We start from the raw sequence: 26636 nt of genomic DNA on the forward strand, positions 1-26636 counted from the left end.
AATATTTCACAATTATTTTCATGTAGTAAGATGAAACTTGAAAAAGAACTGCTTTTTAACTTTTGTTTTGTCATTTGAAAATTCAGTGGCACCCCACTCCAGTACTCTTGCCTAGAAAAGCCATGGACCGAGGAGCCTGGAAGGCTGCAGTCCATGGCGTCGCTAAGAGTCAGACACGACTGAGCGACTTCACTTTCACTTTTCACTTTCATGCATTGGAGAAGGAAATGGCAACCCACTCCAGTGTTCTTGCCTGGAGAATCCCAGGGACAGGGGAGCCTGGTGGGCTGCCGTCTATGGGGTAGCACAGAGTCAGACACGACTGAATCGATTTAGCAGCAGCAGCAGCAAAGTGATTCAGGACACGGAGGGAAAAAGGTCTTATATGTCTGTCAGATTTGGTATTCTAGTAGGACAAATGTGATTTTTTTAAAACAATTTGTCTCCACTACTGCTGACATTTCAGGACTTACTTTTGGGCTTTATTGCCCTAAAGTTCATTTGACAGATTGAAGAGTAGATTACTGTAGATTATTAAGGATAGAGGCATAATTGTCCCTCAGATAAAGTTGTCTTTTTATTTCCCTTGTTGTATTTAATTTGCATCTTAAGATTGTTATTTTCATTTATATATTTTGCATAGTTCTTTAACTTGATTGCCATGTGTACTTTTTAAAACATTTTTTATTTGTGTATTTATTTTTGCCTGTGCTGGGTCTTCATTGCTCCACAGACTTTTCTCCAGTTCTGGCACACTCTCTCTGGGCTACTCTCTAGTTGTGATGCGTGGGCTTCTTATTGCGTGGCTTCTCTTGTTGAGGAGCACAGGCTATATAGAGCACCAGGGCTTTAGTCGTTGTGCTTCCTGGGCTGTAGAGAACAGGGTCAGTAGTTGTGCACATGGGCTTACCTGCTCCGTGGCATGCTTCCCAGATCGAATCCACATCTCCTGCATTGACAGACTGATTCTTTACCACTGAACCACCAGAAAAGCCCGCCATGTGTACTTTGGATGAAATAGAGTCTTTTCTTTTGTCTTCATAATTAGTTATATAACGGTCTGGTTGAAGTGACGTGAAATTGCTCAGTCGTGTCTGACTCTTTGTGACTCCATGGACTGTAGCCTACCAGGCTCCTCAGTCCATGGGATTTTTCTAGGTAGGAATACTGGAGTGGGTTGCAGCTTACACAAAAAAGAATATTCTAAAATTTGGACTTTTAAGTGTGTGTACCTCTGTTACAAGTAGTAGAGACACAAATTTAAAACGTCCTATTCCTCTCTCTACTTCGGGTATAGGACAAATATATAAATAGGTAGTTTTAATATAGTTTATTAAGAACTATAATAGAGCTAATGCATAAGGTTCTTGGATATCTCTCATATCTGTTTCCAGGCATAGCTTTTTGGGGGAATTGGAAGTTTTATCCTGCTGGAGATTAACTAAATCTTGAAAGATAAATAGATGAAGGAATTAAGCATGGAGTGGGAGTAGGAAGGAGGCAGTATGTAATTAGTCAGAGACACTTGTATAATTTTCTTAAGTAAAATTTTATTGTTTCGGAAAAGTAAAGATTAACAGAGCAGAATTGTGGAATTTAAATCTTATTTCTAATTAAGGGAAAGAAACTTTGTCAGTTTGGTGATCTAAGAAGAGAGGGGTTTGTCTTAAATATTATTATGTTGGAGAATGTAATGTTAAATTTTGCTAATTTTAAGAGATCAGTTCTTTTCATATAGTTCAGTGTGTAAAAACACCTGATATATTAATGATGGTTATTCCCTTTTTCCTTCCTTCAGAATGAAGGGAATATTTTGATTGCTGAAAGAAATGAAGTACAACAGAAGCTGTACATGGCAGTAGAAGTTTTTATTCTGGAAGTTGATGAGTTATCTCTTAATAAACGCTTAAAAACGTTGCAGGTTGGAATTTTAAAAGATATTAAATATATATTAAAATATGTTTACCATTTGAGAGCTGAAATTAGCATTTGTCTTTAGACTTCAGACAGTACTGATGGCTGCAGAACTTTTTCTTTTCTTTGATGAATCCTAGTTTCTTTTTAATGATGTTAAAATTTTATATTGATATATTTAATATGTTTTTATATATATGTATGTATGTATCCTGCAAACAAGGTAAATAGTCAGGCATCTAAGGCTTGTTAGAGCAGCATTCATTGGGAAAACTCACAGAGACAGGAGCAGTAGCAAGCAGGTTAGCCATTTTTCTAGCAGAAAATCTAATAAAGCCTTTATGTCAGAGAGGGATCTTGATCCTTGAGTGATAATGGCTTCTAAGATCTGTAGATAGAGTACAGTAGCTCATAAGATATTGTGGAACCTTCAGTCAGTTCAGTTCAGTCGCTCAGTCATGTCCGACTCTGCGACCCCATGAGTCGCAGCATGCCAGGCCTCCCTGTCCATCACCAACTCCTGGAGTTCACTCAGACTCACGTCCATCGAGTCAGTGATGCCATCCAGCCATCTCATCCTCTGACATCCCCTTCTCCTCCTGCACCCAATCCCTCCCAGCATCAGGGTCTTTTCCAATGAGTTAACTCTTCGCATGAGGTGCCCAAAGTACTGGAGTTTCAGCTTCAGCATCATTCCTTCCAAAGAACACCCAGGACTGATCTCCTTCAGAATGGACTGGTTGGATTGCCTTGCAGTCCAAGGGACTCTCAAGAGTCTTCTCCAACACCACAGTTCAAAAGCATCAGTTCTTCGGCGCTCAGCCTTCTTCACAGTCCAACTCTCACATCCATACATGATCACAGGAAAAACCATAGCCTTGACTAAACGGACCTTTGTTGGCAAAGTAATGTCTCTGCTTTTGAATATGCTATCTAGGTTGGTCATAACTTTCCTTCCAAGGAGTAAGCATCTTTTAATTTCATGGCTGCGATCACCATCTTCAGTGATTTTGGAGCCCAAAAACATAAAGTCCGACACTGTTTCCACTGTTTCCCCATCTATTTGCCATGAAGTGATGGGACCAGATGCCATGATCTTCGTTTTCTGAATGTTGAGCTTTAAGCCAACGTTTTCACTCTCCTCTTTCACTTTCATCAAGAGACTTTTTAGTTCCTCTTCACTTTCTGTGGAACCTTATCTTCAGTCAAATCCTACCATTTCAGAAATGACTAATTTGGAGTGAATGAGCACGACCGTGTTATCATTCCACCTATTAGCATAGTATTTCTTTCTGTTTATTGAGATCTTTTATATCTTTTAATGTTTTTTAAAATTTTTCTCTAAGTCCTCATGCATTTTCTTGATTTAACTCCAAGATGTTTACACTTTTGGTTCCTTTTGTGAATGCTATCTTTCAATTCCCTTGTTCTTTTGATGGTATAGAGGGATACTAATGATTTTTATATATTGATGTTTTTCTGGCAACTCTGCTGAACTCTTTTTTAGTTTTTGTCAGTTGATACTCTTTGAACTTTCTATGTGATTATATCATTTGAACAGAATAACCCTCTTCTACATTTTATGTATCTTTGAATTTTTACTGCTTTTGACAGTATCTTTAATACCAAGCTGAATACTAGCTATCTTGTTGTGGACTGTAGGGAGGGGATAAGCTTGCTGTAAAATTGGATAAAAGGTTATTAAGGGACATCCGAGCACTTGTGTCTTTCTGTCCACCTGGTTGAAGATGGTGTTGTTCAGTCACTCAGTCGTGTCTGACTCTGCGACCTCATGGATTCCAGCATGCCAGGCTTCCCTTTCCTTCACTGTCTCCTGGAGTTTGCTCAAACTCATGTCCATTAGGTCAGTGATGCCATCCAGCCATCTCATCCTCTGTCATCCCCTTCTCCTCCTGCCTTCAGGCTTTCCTAGTATCAGGGTCTTTTCCAATGAGTTGTCTCTTTGCATCAGGTGGCCAAAGTATTGGAGCTTCAGCTTCCACATCAGTCCTTAGAATGAATATTCAGGACCAATTTCTTTTAGGATTGACTGTTTTGGTCTCCTTGCTGTCCAAGGGAGACTCAATTCAAGATTGAGTCTTCTCCAGCACCACAGTTCAAAGGCATCGATTCTTCAGTGCTCAGCCTTTTTTATTGTCCAGCTCTCATATCTGTACATTGCTACTGAAAAAACCATAGCTTTGACTATATGGACCTGACCTTTGTTGGCAAAGTAATGTCTCTGCTATTTAATATGCTGTTTAGGTTTGTTGTAGCTTTTCTTCCAAGGAGCAAGCGTCTTTTAATTTCATGACTACAGTCACCATCTGTAGTGATTTTGGAGCCCAAGAAAATAAAGTTTGTCACTGTTCCATTGTATCCCCATCTGTTTGCCATGCATGAAGTGATGGGACTGGATGCCATGATCTTAGTTTTTTGAATTTTGAGTTTTAAGCCAGCTTTTTTACTTCTTTCACCTTCATCAAGAGGCTCTTTAATTCTTCTTTGCTTTCTACCATGAGGATGGTATCTTCTGCATATCTGAGGTTACTGGTATTTCTCCCAGGAATCTTGATTCCAATTTGTGCTTCATCCAGCATTTCTCATGATGTACTCTGCATATAAATTAAATAAGCAGAGTGCCAATATACAGCCTTGATGTACTCCTTTCCCAATTTGGAACAGTTCCATATGCTGTTCTATTGCTTCTTGACCTCCTGCATACATGTTTCCCAGGAGGCAGGTAAGGTGGTCTGGTATTCCCATCTCTGTAAGATAATTTTCCACAGTTTATTGTGATCTGCACAGTCAAAAGGCTTTAGCTTAGTCATTGAAGCAGAAATATATGTTTTTCTGGAATTCTCTAGCTTTTTATATAATCCAGCGGATGTTGGCAATTTGATTAATATGTAGTTTTCCTGTTACTGTGTATGGTTCAGGAACCATTGGAGCCATTATTTGAAACATTTTCTTAAATAGAATTGAATAAATAGTATAGGTTATTCCAGAATGGTGAAATAAGATTTGCGTAGAAAAGGACAGTGATGTAAGAATTCACCTGTCTAATGTTCATGACTGTGAAGCGTCCTAGGCATAACCCCCAAGGACTGTCAAACCCCCATTCCATAATGTGAACTATACCTCGTGCCTTTCTAGGTGGGGGGAACAGTTAGCATTCTTGGGGAATGTGTCCGGGTGCAGTGAAGGCCAGTCCTTTGAGAAATGAACAACCATTCTGCATTAACTATGGCCTGGGAAGACATCTGGTGTTGTGGAGGACCATTGCTTGAGACTCTACCAGCCAATTGGAGTGGAATTTGCACCCTAGTTAAATTGGCTATCCTTTTCACCCTGGCATTTCGACACTCGGATCCATCTCTTAAGCAGACTAACCATAGAGCCAAAAGGAACACTCTTGCCCCAGGTGGGTCATTTGATCCATATATATTTATTTTACTGGGGTCCCTGTAGGTATTCCTAATGAATCCAAAGCTAGAAACCAAATAGCAGTAGGGTTCGAGTAGGTATTATTCTGGTGGTCCACCATTAATAAAAATGTTGATTGGGTAAACTGTGTTTACTATAACCAACAGAGGTTTGTTTACTATACCAGAGATGCTCTAAGGGGAATAGCAAAACAGATGCTATCAGCAAAATGGCATGGGGAAAATTGACTGGCCTTAGACATGATTCTGGAGAACGCAGTGGCACCCCAGTCCAGTACTCTTGCCTGGAAAATCCCATGGATGGAGGAGCCTGGTGGGCTGCAGTCCATGGGGTCCCTAAGAGTCGGACATGACTGAGCAACTTCACTTTCACTTTTCGCTTTAATGCATTGGAGAAGGAAATGGCAACCCACTCCAGTGTTGTTGCCTGGAGAATCCCAGGGATGGGGGAGCCTGGTGGGCTGCCGTCTCTATGGTCGCACAGAATCGGACACAACTGAAGGGACTTAGCAGCAGCAACAGTGCACCTTTACTCTGTAATAGTTTATTTCTTCTCATTAACTGGTACAGAGTTAAAGGATTGGCAACCAAGATCATTTTAAAACTTCTTTTTAAAGTTTAATCTTAAAAGACTTTTTGCCAAATCTGGTTTGTCTCCCTTTCTATTCTTCCCTTTTGTCACCAGATTATTCTTAAATTTCTGTTCATTTTGCTGAAAAATAGTTAGATTTTTATTTATTTTCTTCAAGTACTTAAGTAATATAACTTATACTTTTATAACGAAGGTCAAAGAAGTGAAATGTCACGATATTTGATTTCATTAGCATTTATTGAGGCTTCTTTTGTGGCCTACAATAGATAGTTAATGTTTCATGACTGTATAAATTCAGAAAGAAAATATATTCTAGGTTTTTTGTGTGCAGTTTCTGATCTATGGCTTAAGCTGTGATCTGAAGCTTTAATCTTCTGTATCTTTGCTTAGTTTTTTATCTGATCATTTTGTAAGTTTTGAGATTTTTTTATATTTTCTAGTTAATATATATTCTAGTTTTCTTTAATTTTTCAAAATATTTCAGAGCTTATTGTTAAGTGTTAATGAATTCATGATTGTTATGTATTTTAAACTATGTATTTTTAAACTATTAGGTAATAGTAGTTTTCCCTTAAGGTGTTTTGGGATAAAAGTTTTATTTTTGTTTCCTTTTATTTTATTTAAAAATAAATTTTTATTATTATTATTTTTACTTTACAATATTGTATCGGTTCTACCATACATCAACATGAATCCGCCACGGGTGTACACATGCTCCCCATCCTGAACCCCCCTCCCACCTCCCTCCTCATACCATCCCCTCTGGGTCATCCCAGTGCACCAGCCCCAAGCTTCCTGTATCCTGCATCAAACCTGGACCGGTGATTCGTTTCTTATATGATATTATACATGTTTTAATGCCATTCTCCCAAATCACCCCCCACCTTTTAAAATTCTTATCCTACTTGTCTTTCTAGTTAATATTTGCCTTATACATAGTTTCTTTTTTTCTTCCATTTATTTTATATGTCTCTGTTAGACAACACTCCAGTGGATCATTTTTTAAAAGAATCAAACATTTAAATCTGTCTTTTAATGGGTAACTTAATTGATTTATATATAATTACTATTTTATTAGAACTTATTTCTGTGATAACTTTTGTGTTTCTGTTTATCATGATTTTTTTTTCCCTCCTTTTCTTCTCTCTTCCCTTCATACCTTAGAACATTCTCACTTGCCTCTGGTGGGTCTTGTCTGTCTGTATTTCTCTCCCAAATACCAGCTAACCAAACAATCACAATTGTTGTCTACGATTTTACTCACAGATTGTTACAGGTATCATATATGAAAACTCAAGTATCAAACTTTGTAGAGTTGAGTTATTTTCTGACTCTTCATAAATTGTTGGATATCTTTTGGTTCACTCTGTATTTTAGAGTACTTTCTCTGAGAGTCCTTTCAAGCAGGGTTTGAGCGGTTGACTTTGTAAGTTATTAAATGTCTCAGGATATCATATTTAAACAATTCAAATATTTAAGCCACTGCTTACATTTAAACTCCTTTCAACAGTTATTTAATGAGCTATAAAATATCTTAGATGCAAAGGCCATTTTCTCTTAAGACTTTTGACAATAATAATCCATTGTTTTCTTACTTCTGCAGTTGTTGATATGAGTCGAATTTTTCTCCTAATCAGTAGTCACTAATTGATTCTTGGCTGTATTCTGCCGTTTAACCAAACCATTGTGTTCTTTATTTCAAAAATTATTTCTTCACGCTTAATAATTTCAGTTGTTTATTATTTATAATTACTTGGTTTTGCTTTATGTTTCCAATATTTTTTCTATTTTTGAGAAGATTTGTTATGCGTATTTTGAGTTCTTACTATTATCTGGGCCATTGATTTTGCTTCCTTTTTGTAAGGTGGCTTCAGTTCAGTTCAGTCGCTCAGTCATGTCAGAATCTTTGCGACCCCATGAATCGCAGCACGCCAGGCATCCCTGTCCATCACCAACTTCCGAGGTTTACTCAAACTCAGGTCTGTTGAGTCGGTGATGCTCATCCTCTCATCTCATCCTCTGTCGTCCCCTTCTCCTCCTATCCCCAATCACTCCCAGCATCAGCGTCTTTTCCAATGAGTCAACTCTTCGCATGAGGTGGCCAAAGTATTGGAGTTGCAGTTTTAGCATCAGTCCTTCCAATGAACACCGAGGACTGATCTCCTTTAGAATGGCTTGGTGGATCTCCTTGCAGGCCAAGGGACTCTCAAGAGTCTTCTCCAACACCACAGTTCAAAAGCATCAATTTTTTGGCGCTCAGCCTTCTTTATAGTCCAACTCTCACATCCATACATGACTACTGGAAAAACCATAGCCTTGACTAGATAGATCTTTGTTGGCAAAGTAATGTCTCTGCATTTTAATATACTATCTAGGTTGGTGCCAAAGAATTGATGCTTTTGAACTGTGGTGTTAGAGAAGACTCTTGAGAGTCCCTTGGCCTGCAAGGAGATCCAACCAGTCCATTCTGAAGGAGATCAGCCCTGGGATTTCTTTGGAAGGAATGATGCTAAAGCTGAAACTCCAGTACTTTGGCCACCTCATCGAAGAGTTGACTCATTGGAAAAGACTCTGATGCTGGGAGGGATTGGGGGCAGGAGGAGAAGGGGACGACAGAGGATGAGATGGCTGGATGGTATCACTGACCCAATGGACGTGAGCCTGAGTGAACTCCGGGAGTTAGTGATGGACAGGGAGGCCTGGCGTGCTGTGATTCATGGGGTCGCAGAGTCAGACAGGACTGAGCAACTGAACTGACCTAGGTTGGTCATAACTTTCCTTCCAAGGAGTAAGTGTCTTTTAATTTCATGGCTGCAGTCAGCATCTGCAGTGATTTTGGAGCCCAAAAACATAAAGTCTTGACACTGTTTCCACTGTTAACCCATCTATTTGCCATGAAGTGATGGGACCAGATGCCATGATCTTCGTTTTCTGAATGTTGAGCTTTAAGCCAACTTTTTCACTCTCTTTCACTTTCATCAAGAAGCTTTTTAGTTCCTCTTCACTTTCTGCCATAAGGGTGGTGTCAGCTGCATATCTGACTCTTTATTGCCAAATTCAGACTTAAATTGAAGAAAGTAGGGAAAACCACTAGACTATTCAGGTATGACCTAAATCAAATCCCTTATGATTATACAGTGGAAGTGAGAAATAGATTTAAGGGACTAGATCTGATAGAGTGCCTGATGAACTATGGATAGAGGTTCGTGACATTGTACAGGAGACAGGGATCAAGAGTATCCCCATGGAAAAGAAATGCAAAAAAGCAAATGGCTGTCTGAGGAGGCCTTACAAATAGCTGTGAAAAGAAGAGAAGCGAAAAGCAAAGGAGAAAAGGAAAAATATATGCATATGAATGCAGAGTTCCAAAGAATAGCAAGGAGAGATAAGAAAGCCTTCCTCAGTGATCAATGAAAAGAAATAAAACAACAGAATGGGAAAGACTAGAGATCTCTTCATGAAAATTAGAGATACCAAGGGAACATTTCATGCAAAGATGGGCTCGATAAAGGACAGAAATGGTATGGATCTAACAGAAGCAGAAGATATTAAGAAGAGGTGGCAAGAATACACAGAAGAACTATACAAAAAAGATCTTCACGACCCAGATAATCACAATGGTGTGATCACTCATGTAAAGCCAGACATCCTGGAATGTGAAGTCAAGTGGGCCTTAGAAAGCATCATTATGAACAAAGCTTGTGGAGGTGATGGAATTCCAGTTGAGCTATTCCAAATCCTGAAAGATGCTGTGAAAGTGCTGCACTCAATATGCCAGCAAATTTGGAAAAGTCAGCAGTGGCCACAGGACTGGAAAAGGTCAGTTTTCATTCCAATCCCAAAGAAAGGCAATGCCAAAGAATACTCAAACTACCACACATGCACTCATCTCACACGCTAGTAAAGTAATGCTCAAAATTCTCCAAGCCAGGCTTCAGTAATACGTGAAGCGTGAACTTCCAGATGTTCAAGCTGGTTTTAGAAAAGGCAGAGGAACCAGAGACCAAATTGCCAACATCCGCTGGATCATGGAAAAAGCAAGAGAGTTCCAGAGGAACATCTATTTCTGCTTTATTGACTATGCCAAAGCCTTTGACTGTGTGGATCACAATAAACTGTGGGAAATTCTGAAAGAGATGGGAATAGCAGACCACCTGACCTGCCTCTTGAGAAATCTGTATGCACGTCAGGAAGCAACAGTTAGAACTGGACATGGAACAACAGACTGGTTCCAAATAGGAAAAGGAGTACATCAAGGCTGTATATTGTCACCCTGTTTATTTAACTTCTTTGCAGAGTACATCATGAGAAATGCTGGGCTGGAAGAAGCACAAGCTGGAATCAAGATTACCAGGAGAAATATCAATAAGGTGGCTTAGTTTGCTATATTTCTTTCAGAGTGCCTGTGTTATTGCCACATTTCATCCTCCCCTGTACTTCTCCTCAGGACTCCATATTCTCTTGAGGAATTATCAACTATCTTGGTGTGCTGTTATGTGCATATGTGTTAGTGTGGAAGAGGGACCTTGGAAGAGTGAAAGGTTGGCGCATACTTTTGGAGACTTCAGGAGGATTTAGGGAATAGGATAGGCTTGCTTCTCAGAACTTACAGGGTTGCAGTCTTGTCAGGGAACATTTAATTTTAAGGAACCCTATATGTTGTTTTCTGTTTCTCAAGGGCCCTCTGTTCCTTATCAGTTCCTGGAAAACAGGAATGAGCAGAGCTGCACGCAGCTCTCAGGACTGAGGTCATGAGGCAGAACACACACATGGATTCCTTTCAGTAACCTTTTGCTTTTCTGTAAAACTACTTAGTCATGTTCCTATTTCCAATACATGGATTGTCTTCTGGCCCTGTGATGATTGTTATTCCCCTAGTTACTGTTATTATGCGTCTGGTTTTGGTGTTTTTTACTTAACCTTATTATTTACCTAAAGCTTCCTTGTATTACAATATATAAGCACACACTGCCATAAATAAAGCACCCTTGTCCCACTAGAGACTTGGGTCCCCCGCGTACTTCTTTTCTTCGCCGCCTTTTCGTCGACTCCTGTCCCCAGGTTCCGGTCTGTCAAGAAGACCATAACACAGTCTGGGCTCAACTGCTTCCTATTGGCTTCTGTTCTAGATAATTTTACTCTTCAGAGGACCTCTCAGTCCCTCTCCCTCAGCCTTTCCTCTTTTCCAGGGGCTGCTACCCTTAGGTGTAAATGCTGCTGGGTATTCAGGGGAAGGGGAAGAATGCTTGGCCATCTCTTCTATCCTGATTGTCTGTTTTTGCCTCCTCTAGTTTTCCATACTGTACTTGTATAAACTCATTGCCTCTTGCTTGTGCTGCTGCTTTCTTGCCCAGTGTGAGGAAGGGAGAAGAACATATGAAGAAAATTCTTTTTTCCCAAGATGATTCTCTGCTGTGGTACAGGCTGTCTCCTACTTGCAGTGATTGTATTCATTCAGTGCTAAATACCAACCATCTTCTTTCTTTCCAAGGGTTTTTCAGTTTTGTGAAAAATTTCTGGGATCTCTTAAGTTTTCCTCTTGTCTCTGTGATGTTTCTCAGGTCTCAGTCCTGGAGGGAGCCATCAAGCTATCTTGTCTCTTCTAGTCCTTTCTAAAAATGCTTTTTAATGTATGTTCTTGTTCAGTAGCTCAGTCGTGTCTAACTCTTTGCGACCCTATGGATTGCAGCATGCCAGTCTTCCTTGTCCTTCACTATTTCCCGGAGTTGGCTCAAATTCATGTCGATAATACCATCCAGTCACTTCATCCTCTGGTGCCCCCTTCTCCTGCCTTCAGTCTTTCCCAGCATCAGGGTCATTTCCAGTGAGTTGGCTCTTCATGTCAGGTGGCCAAAGTATTGGAGCTTCAGCTTGAGCATCAGTCCTTCAGTGAATGTTCAGGGTTGATTTCTTTTAGGATTAACTGTTTGATCTCTTTGCATCCAAGGGACACTCAAGAGTCTTCAACACTATAGTTTGAAAGCATCAGTTCTTCAGTGCTCAGCTTTTTTTATTGGCCAGCTCTCACATCCATACATGACTACTGGGAAGATCAAAACTGTATGGACCTTTGTTGTCAAAGTGATGTCTCTGCTTTTTAATATGCTGTCTAGATATATATATGCTTAATGTCTTTCCTTAATTAGAATTATTTGTACAATTTGGTATGTTTATTTTTACTTAGCAGTAGCCCTTAGAACGGAGAAGGCAATGGCACCCCACTCCAGCACTCTTGCCTGGAAAATCCCATGGATGGAGGAGCCCAGTGGGCCGCAGTCCATGGGGTCGCTAAGAGTCGGACAGGACTGAGCGACTTCACTTTCACTTTTCACTTTTCACTTTCATGCATTGGAGAAGGAAATGGCAACCCACTCCAGTGTTCTTGCCTGGAGAATCCCAGGGACAGGGGAGCCTCGTGGGCTGCCGTCTCTGGGGTCGCACAGAGTCAGACACGACTAAAGTGACTTAGCAGCAGCAGTAGCAGCCCTTAGAAACTTCCATGTCAGGACAAAATAGATTCTTATGTAAAGTCAGAGAAAAGAGGATACTTTCTACTCAATTAAAAGCCTAAGACTATAAAGCCTTCTGTTTATAACCTTAATTCATTTAATGAACTTTTACTATTATAATCCAAATAATCACCTCCTAGGTAGTTTTATGCTTTTATGTCTAGATATTCAAAGTTTTATTTATAAACTTCTCCAAGATAGGGATTCAATATATTACTTCACTGTCTCTCAGATTCTAATATGGTGCTTTACTCTTAATATAAAGTTAATTAACTTTAATAAACAGAAGTATCTTTCTGCAGGATTTGTCAGCCTCTTTAGAAGCAGTATATGGACAGGCCAAAGAAGGAATTAACTCTGAAGAAATACTGGAGAAATTTAATGACTGGAGGTGTAATAAAAGAGAGGAGTTCACCAGTGTTAGAAGTGAAACAGAGACTTGTATACAACGTCTTATAGCATGGTTCCAGAATACTTTAAAGGTAACAGGAGTTCTGTTGCCTGGTGATGTTGTGGCATAAACCAGGGAATATATGTTTTTAAATTTTCCACATGTAATTTACTTCTTTCTGAAAGCAAGGGAGGGTGGAGGAGAGAGAAAAAAGAGACAAAAATAAGAATGAGAATGCTGGGATAGAAGAGTGAGGGATTTACCTATTTACATTCTCTGTTTAGGACGTATATGAAAACAGCTTCAGTCAAGCTACAGGTGTAAGATAATATCTGGAGTTTATTACAAGTGAAGTGTTTGTTTTACAGCTATAGTGTAGAGGTAATGGTATGTGCTTTAGAAGATACAGCTTTCCTCATTTTGGTTTCTTTTTTAGAAAGATACATGTGTTTTAGCATTAGTTGGCTAACTAGTCATGATTAAAATGTTTGGCAGTGTTTAAGTCATTCAGGTTTTAGTTATCTTAAATATCTTAAAGATATCTAAAATGGGAAATATTAGTCTCGGTTATTAAATATTAGAAAAGATGTCATAATTTTTTTAGTTCTTATTTATTATTGTAAAAACACTACATAATTTTATAAAAGGCTTTGAGACATGTGGTTTGTATAATGTACTCAGAACCCTAACTGAATTTTTGCCCAATTTTGTTACTGATTCTTTGTTCTTCTGTCTGTTTGCAACCTCCTGAGCAAGGACAAAGACACCTATGGTATCATTTATCTCTCTGTGTGATTGGTTTCCAAATATAAGCTACTTCTAGAATTCTTTTTTGATGCTTTGTTATGGATACATTAACGTAACTAAGTTATTTCTTTGTCTTCGTTTGTTTCAGAATCATCCTCTGTTTAGGTTGTCTGTTATCTTTCATTTCCATTGCTATTTCCCAAATCTAGACCTCCGTAATCACAAATCTGAACCTCTGAAATCAGAGTGACTGCTTATGACCTTTATGTTCTACATTATAATTTTGACCCATGATTTTATTCTATTTTATACCTTATTATAAAGTCTGTTTCCTGATAGGAATTACCTTAGTTTTCCTAATGAGATGAAAACTATCAGAGTTTAATTTTTAACTTTTATTCTTTAGATTCCTCAATTCTAGTGAGTCATCATTAAATATCAGGTATAATCATACCCATTCCTTTGTATAAAGGCTGGTTTTGTTTACCTACTGTCTGTCCAATTTGAACTTGCCACCTGAGCAGTCAAGGTTCTTTACCAGTTGGACAGTCTCTTTTATTATTCCCTCAAAACATCTTGGTCTTGTCCCTGTTTTTTTCTCATACTTTCCCTCTGTATTGTCCTCTCATCTCTCTTAACCACTACTTACTTTAACAAAATCTGTATTTTCTTTAAGTGTGTGAGGTGTGTGTACCTTTTTTTTTTCCCCATGCATAAGGTTTCTGAAGGTAGTACTTTATATTTCTTACGTTTATTTCCCCCACATTATGCAATACATAGGCTAATTCTGTGCTCCAAGTGTAAGAATATAATACTAATTGAAATAATTAAATGAGATACTTCATGTTTTTATTTTTACAAATGAGGCCTTTGATCTGTCTGTGGAAAAATCACTGATTTCTGATGACACAATTGATAATATTGATGAAATCCTGGAGAACACTGAGTCAGGTGTTTGCAAGGAGCTGGAGATATCTCTGATTGTGAGTACTGGTATTCCTTAAAGCAAAGTGTTGTTTTTTGTTTTTTGTTTTTTTACTAGTTAGACTTAGCTTTCCTTGTAAAAGCCTGTCTGATATACTAATACTGCCAAGTTCTAATCCAAACACAATGAGAAGTCTTATTCTTCCACAGGGTGATATTTTCATTTTAGTAGGATATTTCACATCAAGGAAAAAAAAATCTCATGTTTAATTCTAGGAAAACAACTCTTAGATTAATCTGATTCTATCGGATTTCAATAGCACTTAATTCTTAAGTCTGTCATACCCAGTAACCATAAGATAAGATTCTTCAGAGTTTATAAAAGCTTGAAATAAAATCTGAGAGACCTTTTGGAAGTGAATACACAAGATTAATTAGTAGCTGTCTTTCCGTACTGTATATATTCTCTATTGCTGTATAAAGCCAAAAATTAGTGTATTTTGTAATGTTAATACTGCTCGCTGGGACCAGCTTTTTAGGTTGCTTACTAAATTGGTTATGTTTTTTATTTTGGTTATGTTCTTTATTTTGGTTGGTTATGTTCTTTATTTTGCTTGTTTCTCTTTTCCCTTTGTAATTCTATACAGAGTGACATTTAAAAAATACATGCAAAAAAATACTGTATTTCCCCACTGTCAACTGTAAAGTTGTCCTTATTTAGATGGTTCTGTGAGGCTTGATTTTAGACATGGTTGTTAATAAAAATAGTGTTGAAGTTCTGTATATTGTTTAGTTTTTATATTTAGCATAGTAGTATTCCTGATTTCCTTTAATGCTCTAGTTTAGACAGCTTTAGGAATAATAGTGTTATGGGAATAAAATTTCCCATATGAACATCTTTGACATCAGTTTCTCTTCTCCCTCGAAAAAGATCTATGTTTAAGAAGTATTTTGAAATATATAAATTTGTTAAAGGTATCATTTTGAATTTTTTCCATTGTTATCAAAAGTTTTAATTATTTTGTACTCCTTTATATATAATTCTGTGTGTGTAATTTCATTTAGGAACAAGGTGATGCAGACAAGGAGATCATTTTAAAAACATGTAGTCAAGTACTACAAAAGATCCGTTCAGAGGAAAGCCTTATTGCCACAGTACAATCCAAGTACAAGGACAGTGTTGAGGTTGGAGTATGCTTTATATAATTGGTCTTATATACAGATGCTTTGAAATTTTTAATACTTAAACTTTTCTTAAGTAGTTAACACCCAGTGTGTAGATAAATTATTTACTATTTCTGGAAAAAAATTATAGCCATTGTTAGCTGGTATATAATTAAACTCACCCTATAGTGGGAATGGCAATTTTACTGATAAAATACATTGAGATTTTTTTTTTAATCTTTGGTTTTTATTATGCTCTCCAAAACATAACTTTTATCTTTTTCTTTATGCCTATACAAGTTTACAGTAGAAAACTTGCTATATACAGAAAGATAAGGAGGAGAAATAAAAACATTGATTGTATTCCCATTAGCTTAAGAGATATTAAGTGCTAGTTTTCAGAGTATTTCCTTTTTGAATGGTAAATTATATGTACATATGAATATTATGTGTATTGCATCATTTTGTAAACTGTTTTGAAAAGGTTTTTGTCATTTAATGGTTTTTCATGAACAGTTTCCCATATGATTAATAATTTTTTTATACTGTGTGAGTGAATAAAACATCATCTCTTGCATAGATATATGATGTTATTTAACCTTTCATCTGTGTTAGATATTAGGTTTACTTGCATTTTTTTTTTACCATGAAACTGTATGTAGTTTTTGTACATAATCTTATTTAGTTCCTCAAGTAGATTCCTAAAAATTGTTAATTACTTAGTCAAAAGGAATGAATATTCTTGAAACTTGATATATATTGTCAAACTACTTTTGGAAAAGATAAATTCAGTTTACATCCTCACTGGAAATTCCCTTTTGCATTTTCTGTAGCGAAGTGCGTCTCACTATGTGTCCAGCTTGAAATATTTTTTACCTTTGCTACTTCGATTGCTAGAATGATATTATTCTAAGTAGATACGCAGAAAATCAAGAAGACAGTGGGTAGAATTGTTTTGTTGAAAATTGTAAAATTTTTAACTTCAGTCTGAGCTCAGTAAATATTAGTTGAATCTTAATAGAGAGAGTGGTCCAAAGGTGACTGTTCAATAAATATTGCTATTTGTGTGTTGAAAATATAACAACTCTTTCTCTCAGTTTAAGAAACAGATTATTGAATGTTTAAATAAGAGCCCCAGCGTGGATCACTTGCTCTCCATTAAAAAGACACTGAAAAGCTTAAAGGCTCGACTGAGATGGAAATTGGTTGAAAAGAATAATTTGGAAGAAGTAAGAAAACAGTTGGTTCTTAATGAATTCTGTGTGTACCTAATTTTACTTGGGGTCTGCTTCTTAAATACACTCTTTAAAATTATTCACTTTTTGTTTTATATATTTTATCTCTTTTTCCCTCTGTAAGTTACTAGGTTAATAATGTAAAACATTTTCCTATGTCATGAAATGTTTTCTAAAAGCATTTTACATGGTTGCCTTGGTTGTTGGTAACATAAATGTTTTTGAATAATTTAAAAAACTTTTACTTGGACTGTTACAATGTCTATTAAAAATAAGCCTGTTACATGCTGAGAGGTGACAGGGTGCTCCCCCAAAGGTAGAATTTTGTCATAAAGATCAGGATGTCTTTTGTTAACTCTCTTTTTAAAGCCTGGACATAGTATTTCTTGCAGATATTTTAAGTTGTTTTCAAATGTAATAGAACAAAAAGAATTAGGACACTTTTAGCCTTTAGGCTTGAAACTTTGTGAATAAACTGCCATTCTTTGTTCCCTTGAGGATTCCATTTACTTATCAAAGGGGTTTACATTATATCTTAATCCAGCTTGAATTAGCTTTCTTCCTCATTGGAGCAGTTAAGCATGGAGTAGAACTAATTTAATAGTTTAAAATTTTTCTAGTTTTATCCTATTCTGGGCTATAGGACATGAGGTCTTTTTTAGTTTAATTTTTTAACTGTTATAGAAATACATCTAACCTTAAAGACATGTACTTTTTAAGGAGACTTATTTGTTATCATTAATGTTTTCAGAGTCCTACATTGTTTTTCCTAGGCATGCCACATGTTTACTGATTTTTTAAAATCAAGTTTTACATGGAGAAATATTCCATGGAATTTAATTGTATTCTGGTTCCTATTCTTAATATTTATTTTATGGTGGCAGTTGGTCATCTTAGAGAAAACTTACAGCAAATTAAGAGATAAGAAAAATCTATGTAATAGACTTTATGGCTACATTTTTATAATCCCTTTTTGTAGGTTTTAGAAAATTCAGGGTTAGAATAAACTAATATTAAACTAATATTAATTCAACAATTATGTTATGAGGGACTTTAGTGCTAGATATGGAAGGATATGTAAAAATCAGACAGTGATTTGCCATAGAAGTTGCCTTAATTCTTACTAGGAAGAATTTGTTTTCAGTCTACTTTAATAAGCCTGTAACGTTACTTTTTTCTTTCTGGTTAAAGTCTGATGACCATGATGGATCTGAGATTGAAAAAATAAAACAAGAAATAACTCAGTTACGGAATAGTGTCTTTGAGGGAATTTATCATGAGCAGGAGGAATATGTAAGTATTTGATTCTTTGAAATGTTGAATTAGTTTTAAAATTGGATTCAAATATCTGTTTTTATGAAGTGGACTGTAATCACAAGGCTAGAGATTATATTGGCATAGTTATGTTGGTATGGGGGTTTCCCTGGTGTGTCAGATGGTAATTTTAGCCTGCAATGCAGGAGACGCGGGTTTTATCCCTGTGTTGGGAAGATCCACTGGAGAAAGGCTTGACTATCCACTCTGGCAGTCTTTCCTGGAGAATTCCTTGGACAGAGGATCCTGGCAGTCTGTAGTCCATGGTGTCGCAAAGAGTCAGACACAACTAAGTGACTAACTGTTGATACAATAATATTTATGTGAACTTAGATATTAATTTCTGATGACAAAATATTTCATAACCATTGTTCCAGATGTGAAAATTGCAGAAAAGTATAAAGAAATATCATCTTTAACTTTCTCAGTCGGTGGTAACAGTAGTATAATTACATTAAACTTTTGACTTATCTTCCTTTAAGTCTTATTTTTACAAGAATCAAGATTATCTCATAATTTTGCACACTACTTGTTTTCTGTTTAACATAAAGCCCAAAGATTTTTCCTTTATTATAATCTTTATGATTATTATTTTAGCTTAAAACTGCAGTGAAAACATTAACAAGGCACCATAATTTAGTTGAATATTACAAAACTACTAGGTTGAGGGTAAGTTTTACCACTGATTTTTGTTACTTTGGAAGAATCAGTCAGCATATCTTGTCTTTAAAATGGAAAGAATATTGAATTTTATATTTTAGGGATATTATGGGAAGAAAGGTAAGAAACAGTGCTCTGAAGAATAAAAGTACTATGAAAATAATAGGCACTTTATTATGTGATATTTAGCAAACTTACCTGTGTGTACTTCATTATTCACCTTGTGAATATTGGATAAAATAACTATCCCATGAACTTGATAAATGTCTGGAAATTTTACAGAATAAAACATGTGATAAGTGACTTTTCTAAGGATGTTCAGTTGACACGTTTACTTTAAAGTAGCTTTTGTAGAGCTACATGTTTATTTTTTTCTTTCCAGGCTTTTATGATTTTTTTTTCCTACATGAAATAGCCAGTATTTTAAAATGTTACTGTGTTCTTACATTTTGAGAACTAGTGACAGTTTATGATTCCAGTTGATTTTTCATCACACTTTTTCATTTTAGCTTGAAAGTGAGTGTGGACTTTGACCTTAGGCAAGATTTTGTGCCTGTATATGTAAGCCAAGCCATTAAAATTTGTAATAAACTTTTTCTTCTATTAGTAAGGTGGTTAATTTAGATCCAAGTTGCTGCTTGGTTTTCAATTATTGTAGTAGAAGGCAAAATCAGTGATTTTATATATATTTATATATATATATTATTAGATTATATATATATTATTAGATTAGAAGTCTTGTTATTTAATAAGGGAGGTATCAGGATGTATGATTGAATATACATTGATCTATAATAAAAAATACATATTTTTTTAAATTTAGGCGAAGCTGAGTAGCTTAGTACAAAAATGGTTCCCTGAGCTTCCTCTACTTCATCCTGAAATAGGATTACTTAAGTACATGGTAAGCTTTGTTTCCTTTGAGAATTACTACTATGCAGAGTGCTGAAAAGTGATGATGTTACAATTATGTATCATTGTTGAATCTGTAATAATCTTGCTATAAAAATGTTTCTGCTGAATGGTTTTTAGTATTAGAACTTTCTCAAGGCTGTCTTTCATACTTGCATACTGTATTTTAATTTTTATATCAATTTGCATGTTTTCTGTATTTTCTCTTTTTCTCATGATTAAAGAGAAAACATTTTGCATGGCACTTATTTGAATTAAAGGTGTTTATCTTTTGAATTGATGAAGCAATTTTATTTCCTGTTCCAAGAGTTAGAATAAAAGTAGGACTCTGATACTCATGAAGAATTTATAAACAGAATGTATCTTTTAAAGCAGGCTGGAAAAATTATTCTAGGGAAGTTGAGGTAGAAGTTAAGGTAGATATGTTAATGTGAGTATGATTTTCTAGGCAGTCAGGATTCAAAACTAGGAGATCAATGTATTAGGACATTGTGGAGCAGGATTGGTAAACTCTGGCTCTCAGAGCTGAGTCTGTTAACTCTGTGTTTTATTATTTTGTCTGCTGCCCATGAGGGTCTAGAGGAGATGTTTATTCTTTAACATTGTCATTAAATTCATGATAATAGTTTAAATATAGTACCTAAAGGAATGTTCACATAGATATCTGAACTGATAAATATATAAGATTAAAGTCCTGTAAACTGTTAAAGCAATTACTGAATAATCTTTTTCAGACTAAACTTTTAAATAATGTGAGATTTTCCTTGCAATTATTTAATTTTGCTTAGAGACTATTTTATGTAGGATGCATGAGTAAATAATGTGATACTATATGGGGCTTGAAAATTAATTTCAAAAATACGCTAATCTGTTTTATTTTGGAAGATTAATCATGGCTTACGATTCTCTTCATTGACCTGCAAAACTGTTAATCATAATCATATGATTGGCTTATGGATACCCTTTATTATTTTAAGGTGTTTTCCTGTGATATGTGCTTTAGGAAATCCCCTGTAGGTTGATTATATATTGTGGATTACTTAAATATGGTGACAACACTTAAAAAAACAGAAGATAATTTCACAATCCCTCTTATGATTAGTAAGACTATACCACAGTAAAACTCAGCTTGATTTAAAATGTCGATAGTCATGTTTTAGTGCACAAAAGTATCAGGAATACATAGTAGAATTAAATTATTTGAAAGAAATTTTCAATTTTGAAGATTCCATTTCAAACAGAGGCAGGGGTGTTAGAACTCTGTTAGTTCCTAGAACTGTCGTAGTCTTAATTTTTAGACTTCTCATTCCCATTCTACAGCCGCCTTTTTATTTTTCATCATTTTAATATTTTTTAGGAAACACATTAAGTTTCCCAAGTAACATCAGGGTTCCTTGGAAGCAGGGTTCATCCCAGTCATTTTCAGAATCTCGTATAGAGGGGTAGCATGATTAAGTGTATGGTGATTACATTCCGGGTGGGAATTCAAGTGCCAGGACATAGAAAAATATAAAACTTTAAATATTTTTATTTTATTGGTATCTCCAGTAGAGTTCATGATATCCAATCCATCTGATAGTATGTAACTAATTTTGTTATTTGAAAGTGCTTGTTTGGTTTCTTGAAGTGTAACAAAAACTTGTTCTTAGAACTCTGGTGGTCTTCTTACAATGAGCTTGGAAAGAGATCTTCTTGATGCTGAGCCTATGAAGGAGCTTAGCAGCAAGCGTCCTTTGATATGTTCTGAGGTTAATGGGCAGATAATTCTTTTAAAGGTAAGTTTAAGTTCTTTGGACTTGTGGAAGATTCAGAGAAGTACCACGTGGTGGTGGTACTTTTACAGCAAAGTAAAGACCCACTGTTTATTTTCTAAATTATATGAATTAACTGGTATCATGATTATGTTTCCAGTTTGGCTGCTGTAACTACCTTGTATTTAAAGTTTCCCTCATTTCCCTAAATAATATATGTTTTTAATAGGATATACTTGCTTTTCTTTTTTCAGGAGAACTTAATATGATCTAGCTAAGATTCAAAGTTCTTATTTTTCTTAGGTTTCTATTTGAAATCTCAACTGTTTTGCCAACAGTCTTTTATTCTTTGATTTCTTCTCTTCATTGACCTGCAAAACTGTTAATCATAATAGTTGGATAATTAATTTGGTCTTAGTGGGTATATATTGTAGACTATATTTTAAGCTACTGGTAGAATTGTTCTTTTCTTTTTAAATTATATCATTAAAAGCAGATACGAAAACTACTCATGCAATTAAAGAATAAATTTAGATATATTTTAACATATAAAAAGTTGAAATGATATATACTTAGAGTGAGATTTTAATCTTAGGACTGCCACTTCCTCTTTTTTGGTAAAAGGGCTATTCTGTGGATGTCGACACAGAAGCCAGGGTAATTCAGAGAGCAGCTGCCTATCACACAGCTTGGAGAGAAGCTAAAGGAGAATCTGGGTTGCTACCACTGATATTCTTATTTTTGTGTAAGGTAAAGTTTTTATGCTAATCTCTTTCAGAAAACATTTTATTTAAAATATGTTTTAGTTACAAGCTTTATAGAAGTAATTCCTTTTAATTTTTTAAATTAAATATATAGTTGATTTACAATTTTGTGTTAATTTCAGGTATATTAATTTCATAGCACAGTATTTTTGCAGATTATATTCCATTGTAAGATAATGGGTATAATTCCCTGTATTACATAGTAAATCTTTGTTGCTTATCTATTTTATATATAACAGTTTGTATCTATTAACCCCATACCCCTAATATGTCCCTTGCACTTTCCATCTCCTGTTTGGTAACCACAGTTTGTTTTTTATGTCTGAGTCTGGTTCTGTTTTGTATATATATTCATTTGTATTATTTTTTAGATTCCATATATAGGTGATATCATATAGTTATTTGTCTTTCTCTGAGTTATTTCACTAAGCATAATATGCTCTAGGTCCATCCACATTGCTGCAAATGGCAATATATATCCCATTGTATATACCACATTTTCTTAATTCACTCATTTATAAATGGACATTTGGGTTACATACATGTCTTGACCACTGTAAATAGTGCTGTTTTGTACACTGAAGTGTGTATATCTTTAGGATTGTTGTTGTTGTTGTTACTGTTTTCTGGATATATACCCAGAAGTAGAATTGCTGGATTGTATGGTGGTTCTATTTTTATTTTTTTAAGGAATTCCCGTCTGTTTTCCTTAGTGGCTGTACCAATTTACATTACCACCAACAATATAAGGGCTCCCTTTTCTCCATATCTTCTCCAAAATTTGTTATTTGTAGATTTTTTGATGATAGCCCTTCTGATAGCTGTGAGGTGATAGCTAGCTCATTGTGGTTTTTATTTGCACTTCTCTAATAATTAGTGATATTGAACATCTTTTCCTGTGCCTATTAGCCATCTATATGTCTTCTTTGAAAAAATATCTATTCTTCTGCTTATTTTTGTATTGTTTTTAATATCAAGTTGTATGAACTGTTTGTATATTTTGGATATGAACTACTTTTGTTAGTCACATCATTTTTTAATATTTTCTCCCATTCCATAGGTTGTTTTAATTTTGTTGATGGATTCTTCTGCTGTGCAAAGCTTTTACGTTTATTTAGACAGTCTTTTCAACAAGTGGTGCTGGGAAAGCTGGATAGCGACATATGAAACAATGAAATTATAGCATTCCCTCACACCATATACAGAAATAAACTCAAAATAGTTTAATACGTAAATGTAAGACAGGAAACCATAGAGCTCCTAGAAAAGAACATATATGAAACACTCTTTGACGTAAATTGTTAGCAATGTTTTCTTGTATCAGTCTTCCAAGCAAAAGAAAAAAGCAAAAATAAACAAATGAGACCTAGTTAAATTTAAAAGATTTTGTTCAGCAGAGAAGTAATTCTTTGTGGAAAAATTATTTTGTACAGTCATTGTATACTGAAGATATTTTAAAGAATTTTTCACTTAGATTCTCATTTTCTGTTTTGCTTCTTAGTCTGATCCTATGGCTTATCTGATGGTCCCATATTATCCTAGGGCAAATCTGAATGCTGTTCAGTCCACCATGCCTTTAACTTCAGAGGTAAGTAAAAAAAAAAAAAAAAACACATTATTTTCATGGATGTGTCTAGTGAGAAAGTATCACCTTAAGTTTGTTGAGGGTTTGCTGCACACTTTCAATGTACAGTTTTGATTATTTAATTGTCACATCACCCCTGGGATATGAGTTATCGCATTATATACAGATTAGAAAAGTGAGGCTCACAGAGATTAAAGTGACTAGTACAGGGTCCTTCATCCAGAGGCTGAGTTGGGACTTGGGGTTGGAACTTTTTGGCACCAAAGCATAATCCTTATAACTATTAGGCAGTGTCGTATGTAAATTGTATAGTATAGCACTTGGTCTTAAGCAGTAGCTTTAATTTCTGTTGTAAATTTGAATTAGTAATAACAGTAAACAATGACCTGATTCTTTCTGCACAGTAATTCTTTCGGCCTCTTTTCTTTTCTAGATGGTCTATGGTCATTGTTTGTAATCCAAGTCTTCTTAGAGACTATAGTCTCTAAGTCATATTAAACATATATATACACACACATATGTGATACATATGTTTACATGATATTACCAGTTACATAATCAGGACTTCTGGCCTTTAATTCTTTATCTATGCTGTATTGTTTTTAAAGGTTCGTTTAGAAGAAGCTTAGTCACTTCTGAAAAGTCTTTTAACTAGAGAAAAGGTTCAGTTATTAAAATGATTTGTCTACTTCCTGACTTTTTTGTATTATCTATAGGAAGCTTTAAAGGTCATGAAAGGTGTAGCCCAGGGCCTTCATACATTGCACAAGGCTGACATAGTTCATGGATCACTTCATCAGAACAATGTTTTTGCTTTAAACCGTCAACATGGAATTGTTGGAGATTTTGACTTCACCAAATCTGTGGTAAAATATAGTGGTTTTATAAATAAGTTCTAGACTTCATTTAGTATTATTAGGCACTTTTGCATGATATGGTAATTTATTATAAGATCTTTGCCTTTGGTTAAGGTATGTCATGTGGTGTAAGCTATTACTCTGTTATCAGCTAGATGCTAGGACAAGAGTTTATAAAGTTGTGCATTAAATTTTTTTTAACCATAAGTTTTAGGAGCAACCTAAGTTTTAGGAGCAACCTGAAATTACAGTCGATGGCGTTGACAACATTCACGTTAATTATTTTGTCAGTTGGAGCTTCCCTGGTGGCTCAGTGGTAAAGAATCTGTCTGCCAGTGCAGGAGACATGGGTTCAATCCTTGGGAGAAGGACATGGCAACCCACTCCTGCTTTCTTGTCTTGGAAATCCCATGGATAGAGGAGCCTGATGGGCTACAGTCCATGGAGTCACAAAATAGTGGGACATATCTTAGAGAACAAATAACAGCAGCAAACAACAATTATTTTGTCATCATCAAGAAACATTTAACTGCTAGAATACACAAGGAAAAGTAGATGGCCATCTCCTGTCTCCCCATCTGCTGCTGCTCTCCCAATCAATAGATTAGATTTAGATATACATGCTTTGCTATTTTTTGATTAGTGGGCATTTTTAGAAACTTGGGAATCTTGGACTTTTCCATTTAGTTTAAGTTCTAGTTTGATGACATTGACTGTTAATTTGGTGTCATGTTACCTCAGAAGAGGCAGTTTGTAGCAGTAACATATATCAGATAAAGAGAATATTGTGATATTTTTTTTTCTTTTTGGTAGAATAAATAGTTTCAAAATACAATCACAAGGGAGCATTTCTCTTTATTAAAATATAATTCACATATGATGTGTACATTTCAGTACTAATTTTAATATAGTCACAATATTGTGCATCAGTCACCACTGTCTAATTCTGAAACACTTTTATCACCCTCAGAAGAAAACCCTGTACTGCTTTGCAGTCACTCCTCCTCTATTCCTCTATTAAGTCTCTTGGAAACCACTAATCCACTTTCTGTCCTTATGGACTTAACTTATTGTGGACATTTTCTGCATATGGAGTCAAACAATATGTGGCTTTTTATGATGAGCATATTTCATTCTGCATAATGTTTTCAAGATTTATCCATCTTGTAGCATGTGCCTGAACTTCATTCCTTTTCTAAAAAATTTTTTATAACATAACCACAGTTATTTCAGAATGTATTCCAGTATCAAATGGTAAAGTTCAACAATGCAAAACCGAAATTGCTTTTGCACCAATTTAATAATTTTACACATGATAATCCAAATGTTTCATTGCTACTCTCAATTCTTCCTACCCCTCTCCTTCCCCACCTGTGTCCATAAATCCATTCTTTATGTCTATGTCTCTACTTCTGCCTTGCAGATAGGTTTATCAGTACCATCTTTCTAGATTCCATATATATATACATTAATATATGATATTTGTCTTTCTCTTTCTGACTTACTTTACTCTGGATAATAGGCTCTAGGTTCATCCACATCATTAGGACTGACTGAAATGCATTCCTTTATATGGCTGAATAATATTCCATTGTGTATATGTACCACAGCTTCTTTATCCATTGATCTGTTGATGAACATCTAGGTTGCTTCCATGGCCTAGCTATTGTAAATAGTGCTGCAGTGAACATTAAGGTACTTGTGTCTTTTTTGATTATGGTTTTAAAATGCCCAATTAGTATTTCATTGTATGGATGTGCTGTACTGTGTTTTTACATTCATCAGTTTGTGGGTACTGGGGTTTCTACTTTGTGATTATTCTGAATAATGCTTCTGTGAACATCAGTATACAAGTTTTTGTGTGGAGGTAT

General features: G+C 35.5%; 1 protein-coding gene across 4 annotated transcripts in view; it reads left to right on the forward strand.

Annotated features, from left to right (window-relative positions):
- The window catches only part of STK31 (serine/threonine kinase 31), a 72489-nt gene that overhangs the window by 21725 nt on the left and 24128 nt on the right, over positions 1-26636 (forward strand). For 2 of the 4 annotated variants that reach the window (XM_086396272.1, XM_086396273.1), the window contains exons 11-21: positions 1799-1921; positions 12764-12943; positions 14466-14582; positions 15589-15708; positions 16785-16916; positions 18114-18215; positions 19720-19800; positions 21458-21583; positions 22184-22309; positions 23825-23911; positions 24625-24774. In XM_086396272.1, the coding sequence (XP_086252398.1) occupies positions 1799-1921; positions 12764-12943; positions 14466-14582; positions 15589-15708; positions 16785-16916; positions 18114-18215; positions 19720-19800; positions 21458-21583; positions 22184-22309; positions 23825-23911; positions 24625-24774 (1344 nt within the window). The remainder of the gene's footprint in view (positions 1-1798; positions 1922-12763; positions 12944-14465; positions 14583-15588; positions 15709-16784; positions 16917-18113; positions 18216-19719; positions 19801-21457; positions 21584-22183; positions 22310-23824; positions 23912-24624; positions 24775-26636) is intronic. The other 2 variants (XM_086396274.1, XM_086396275.1) reach the window with 1 other exon arrangement.

This window comes from Bos grunniens, chromosome 4, assembly GCF_055505025.1.
Source record: "Bos grunniens cultivar Pamir isolate PY7600 chromosome 4, Bosgru_T2T1.0, whole genome shotgun sequence".
Lineage (NCBI taxonomy): Eukaryota > Metazoa > Chordata > Mammalia > Artiodactyla > Bovidae > Bos > Bos grunniens.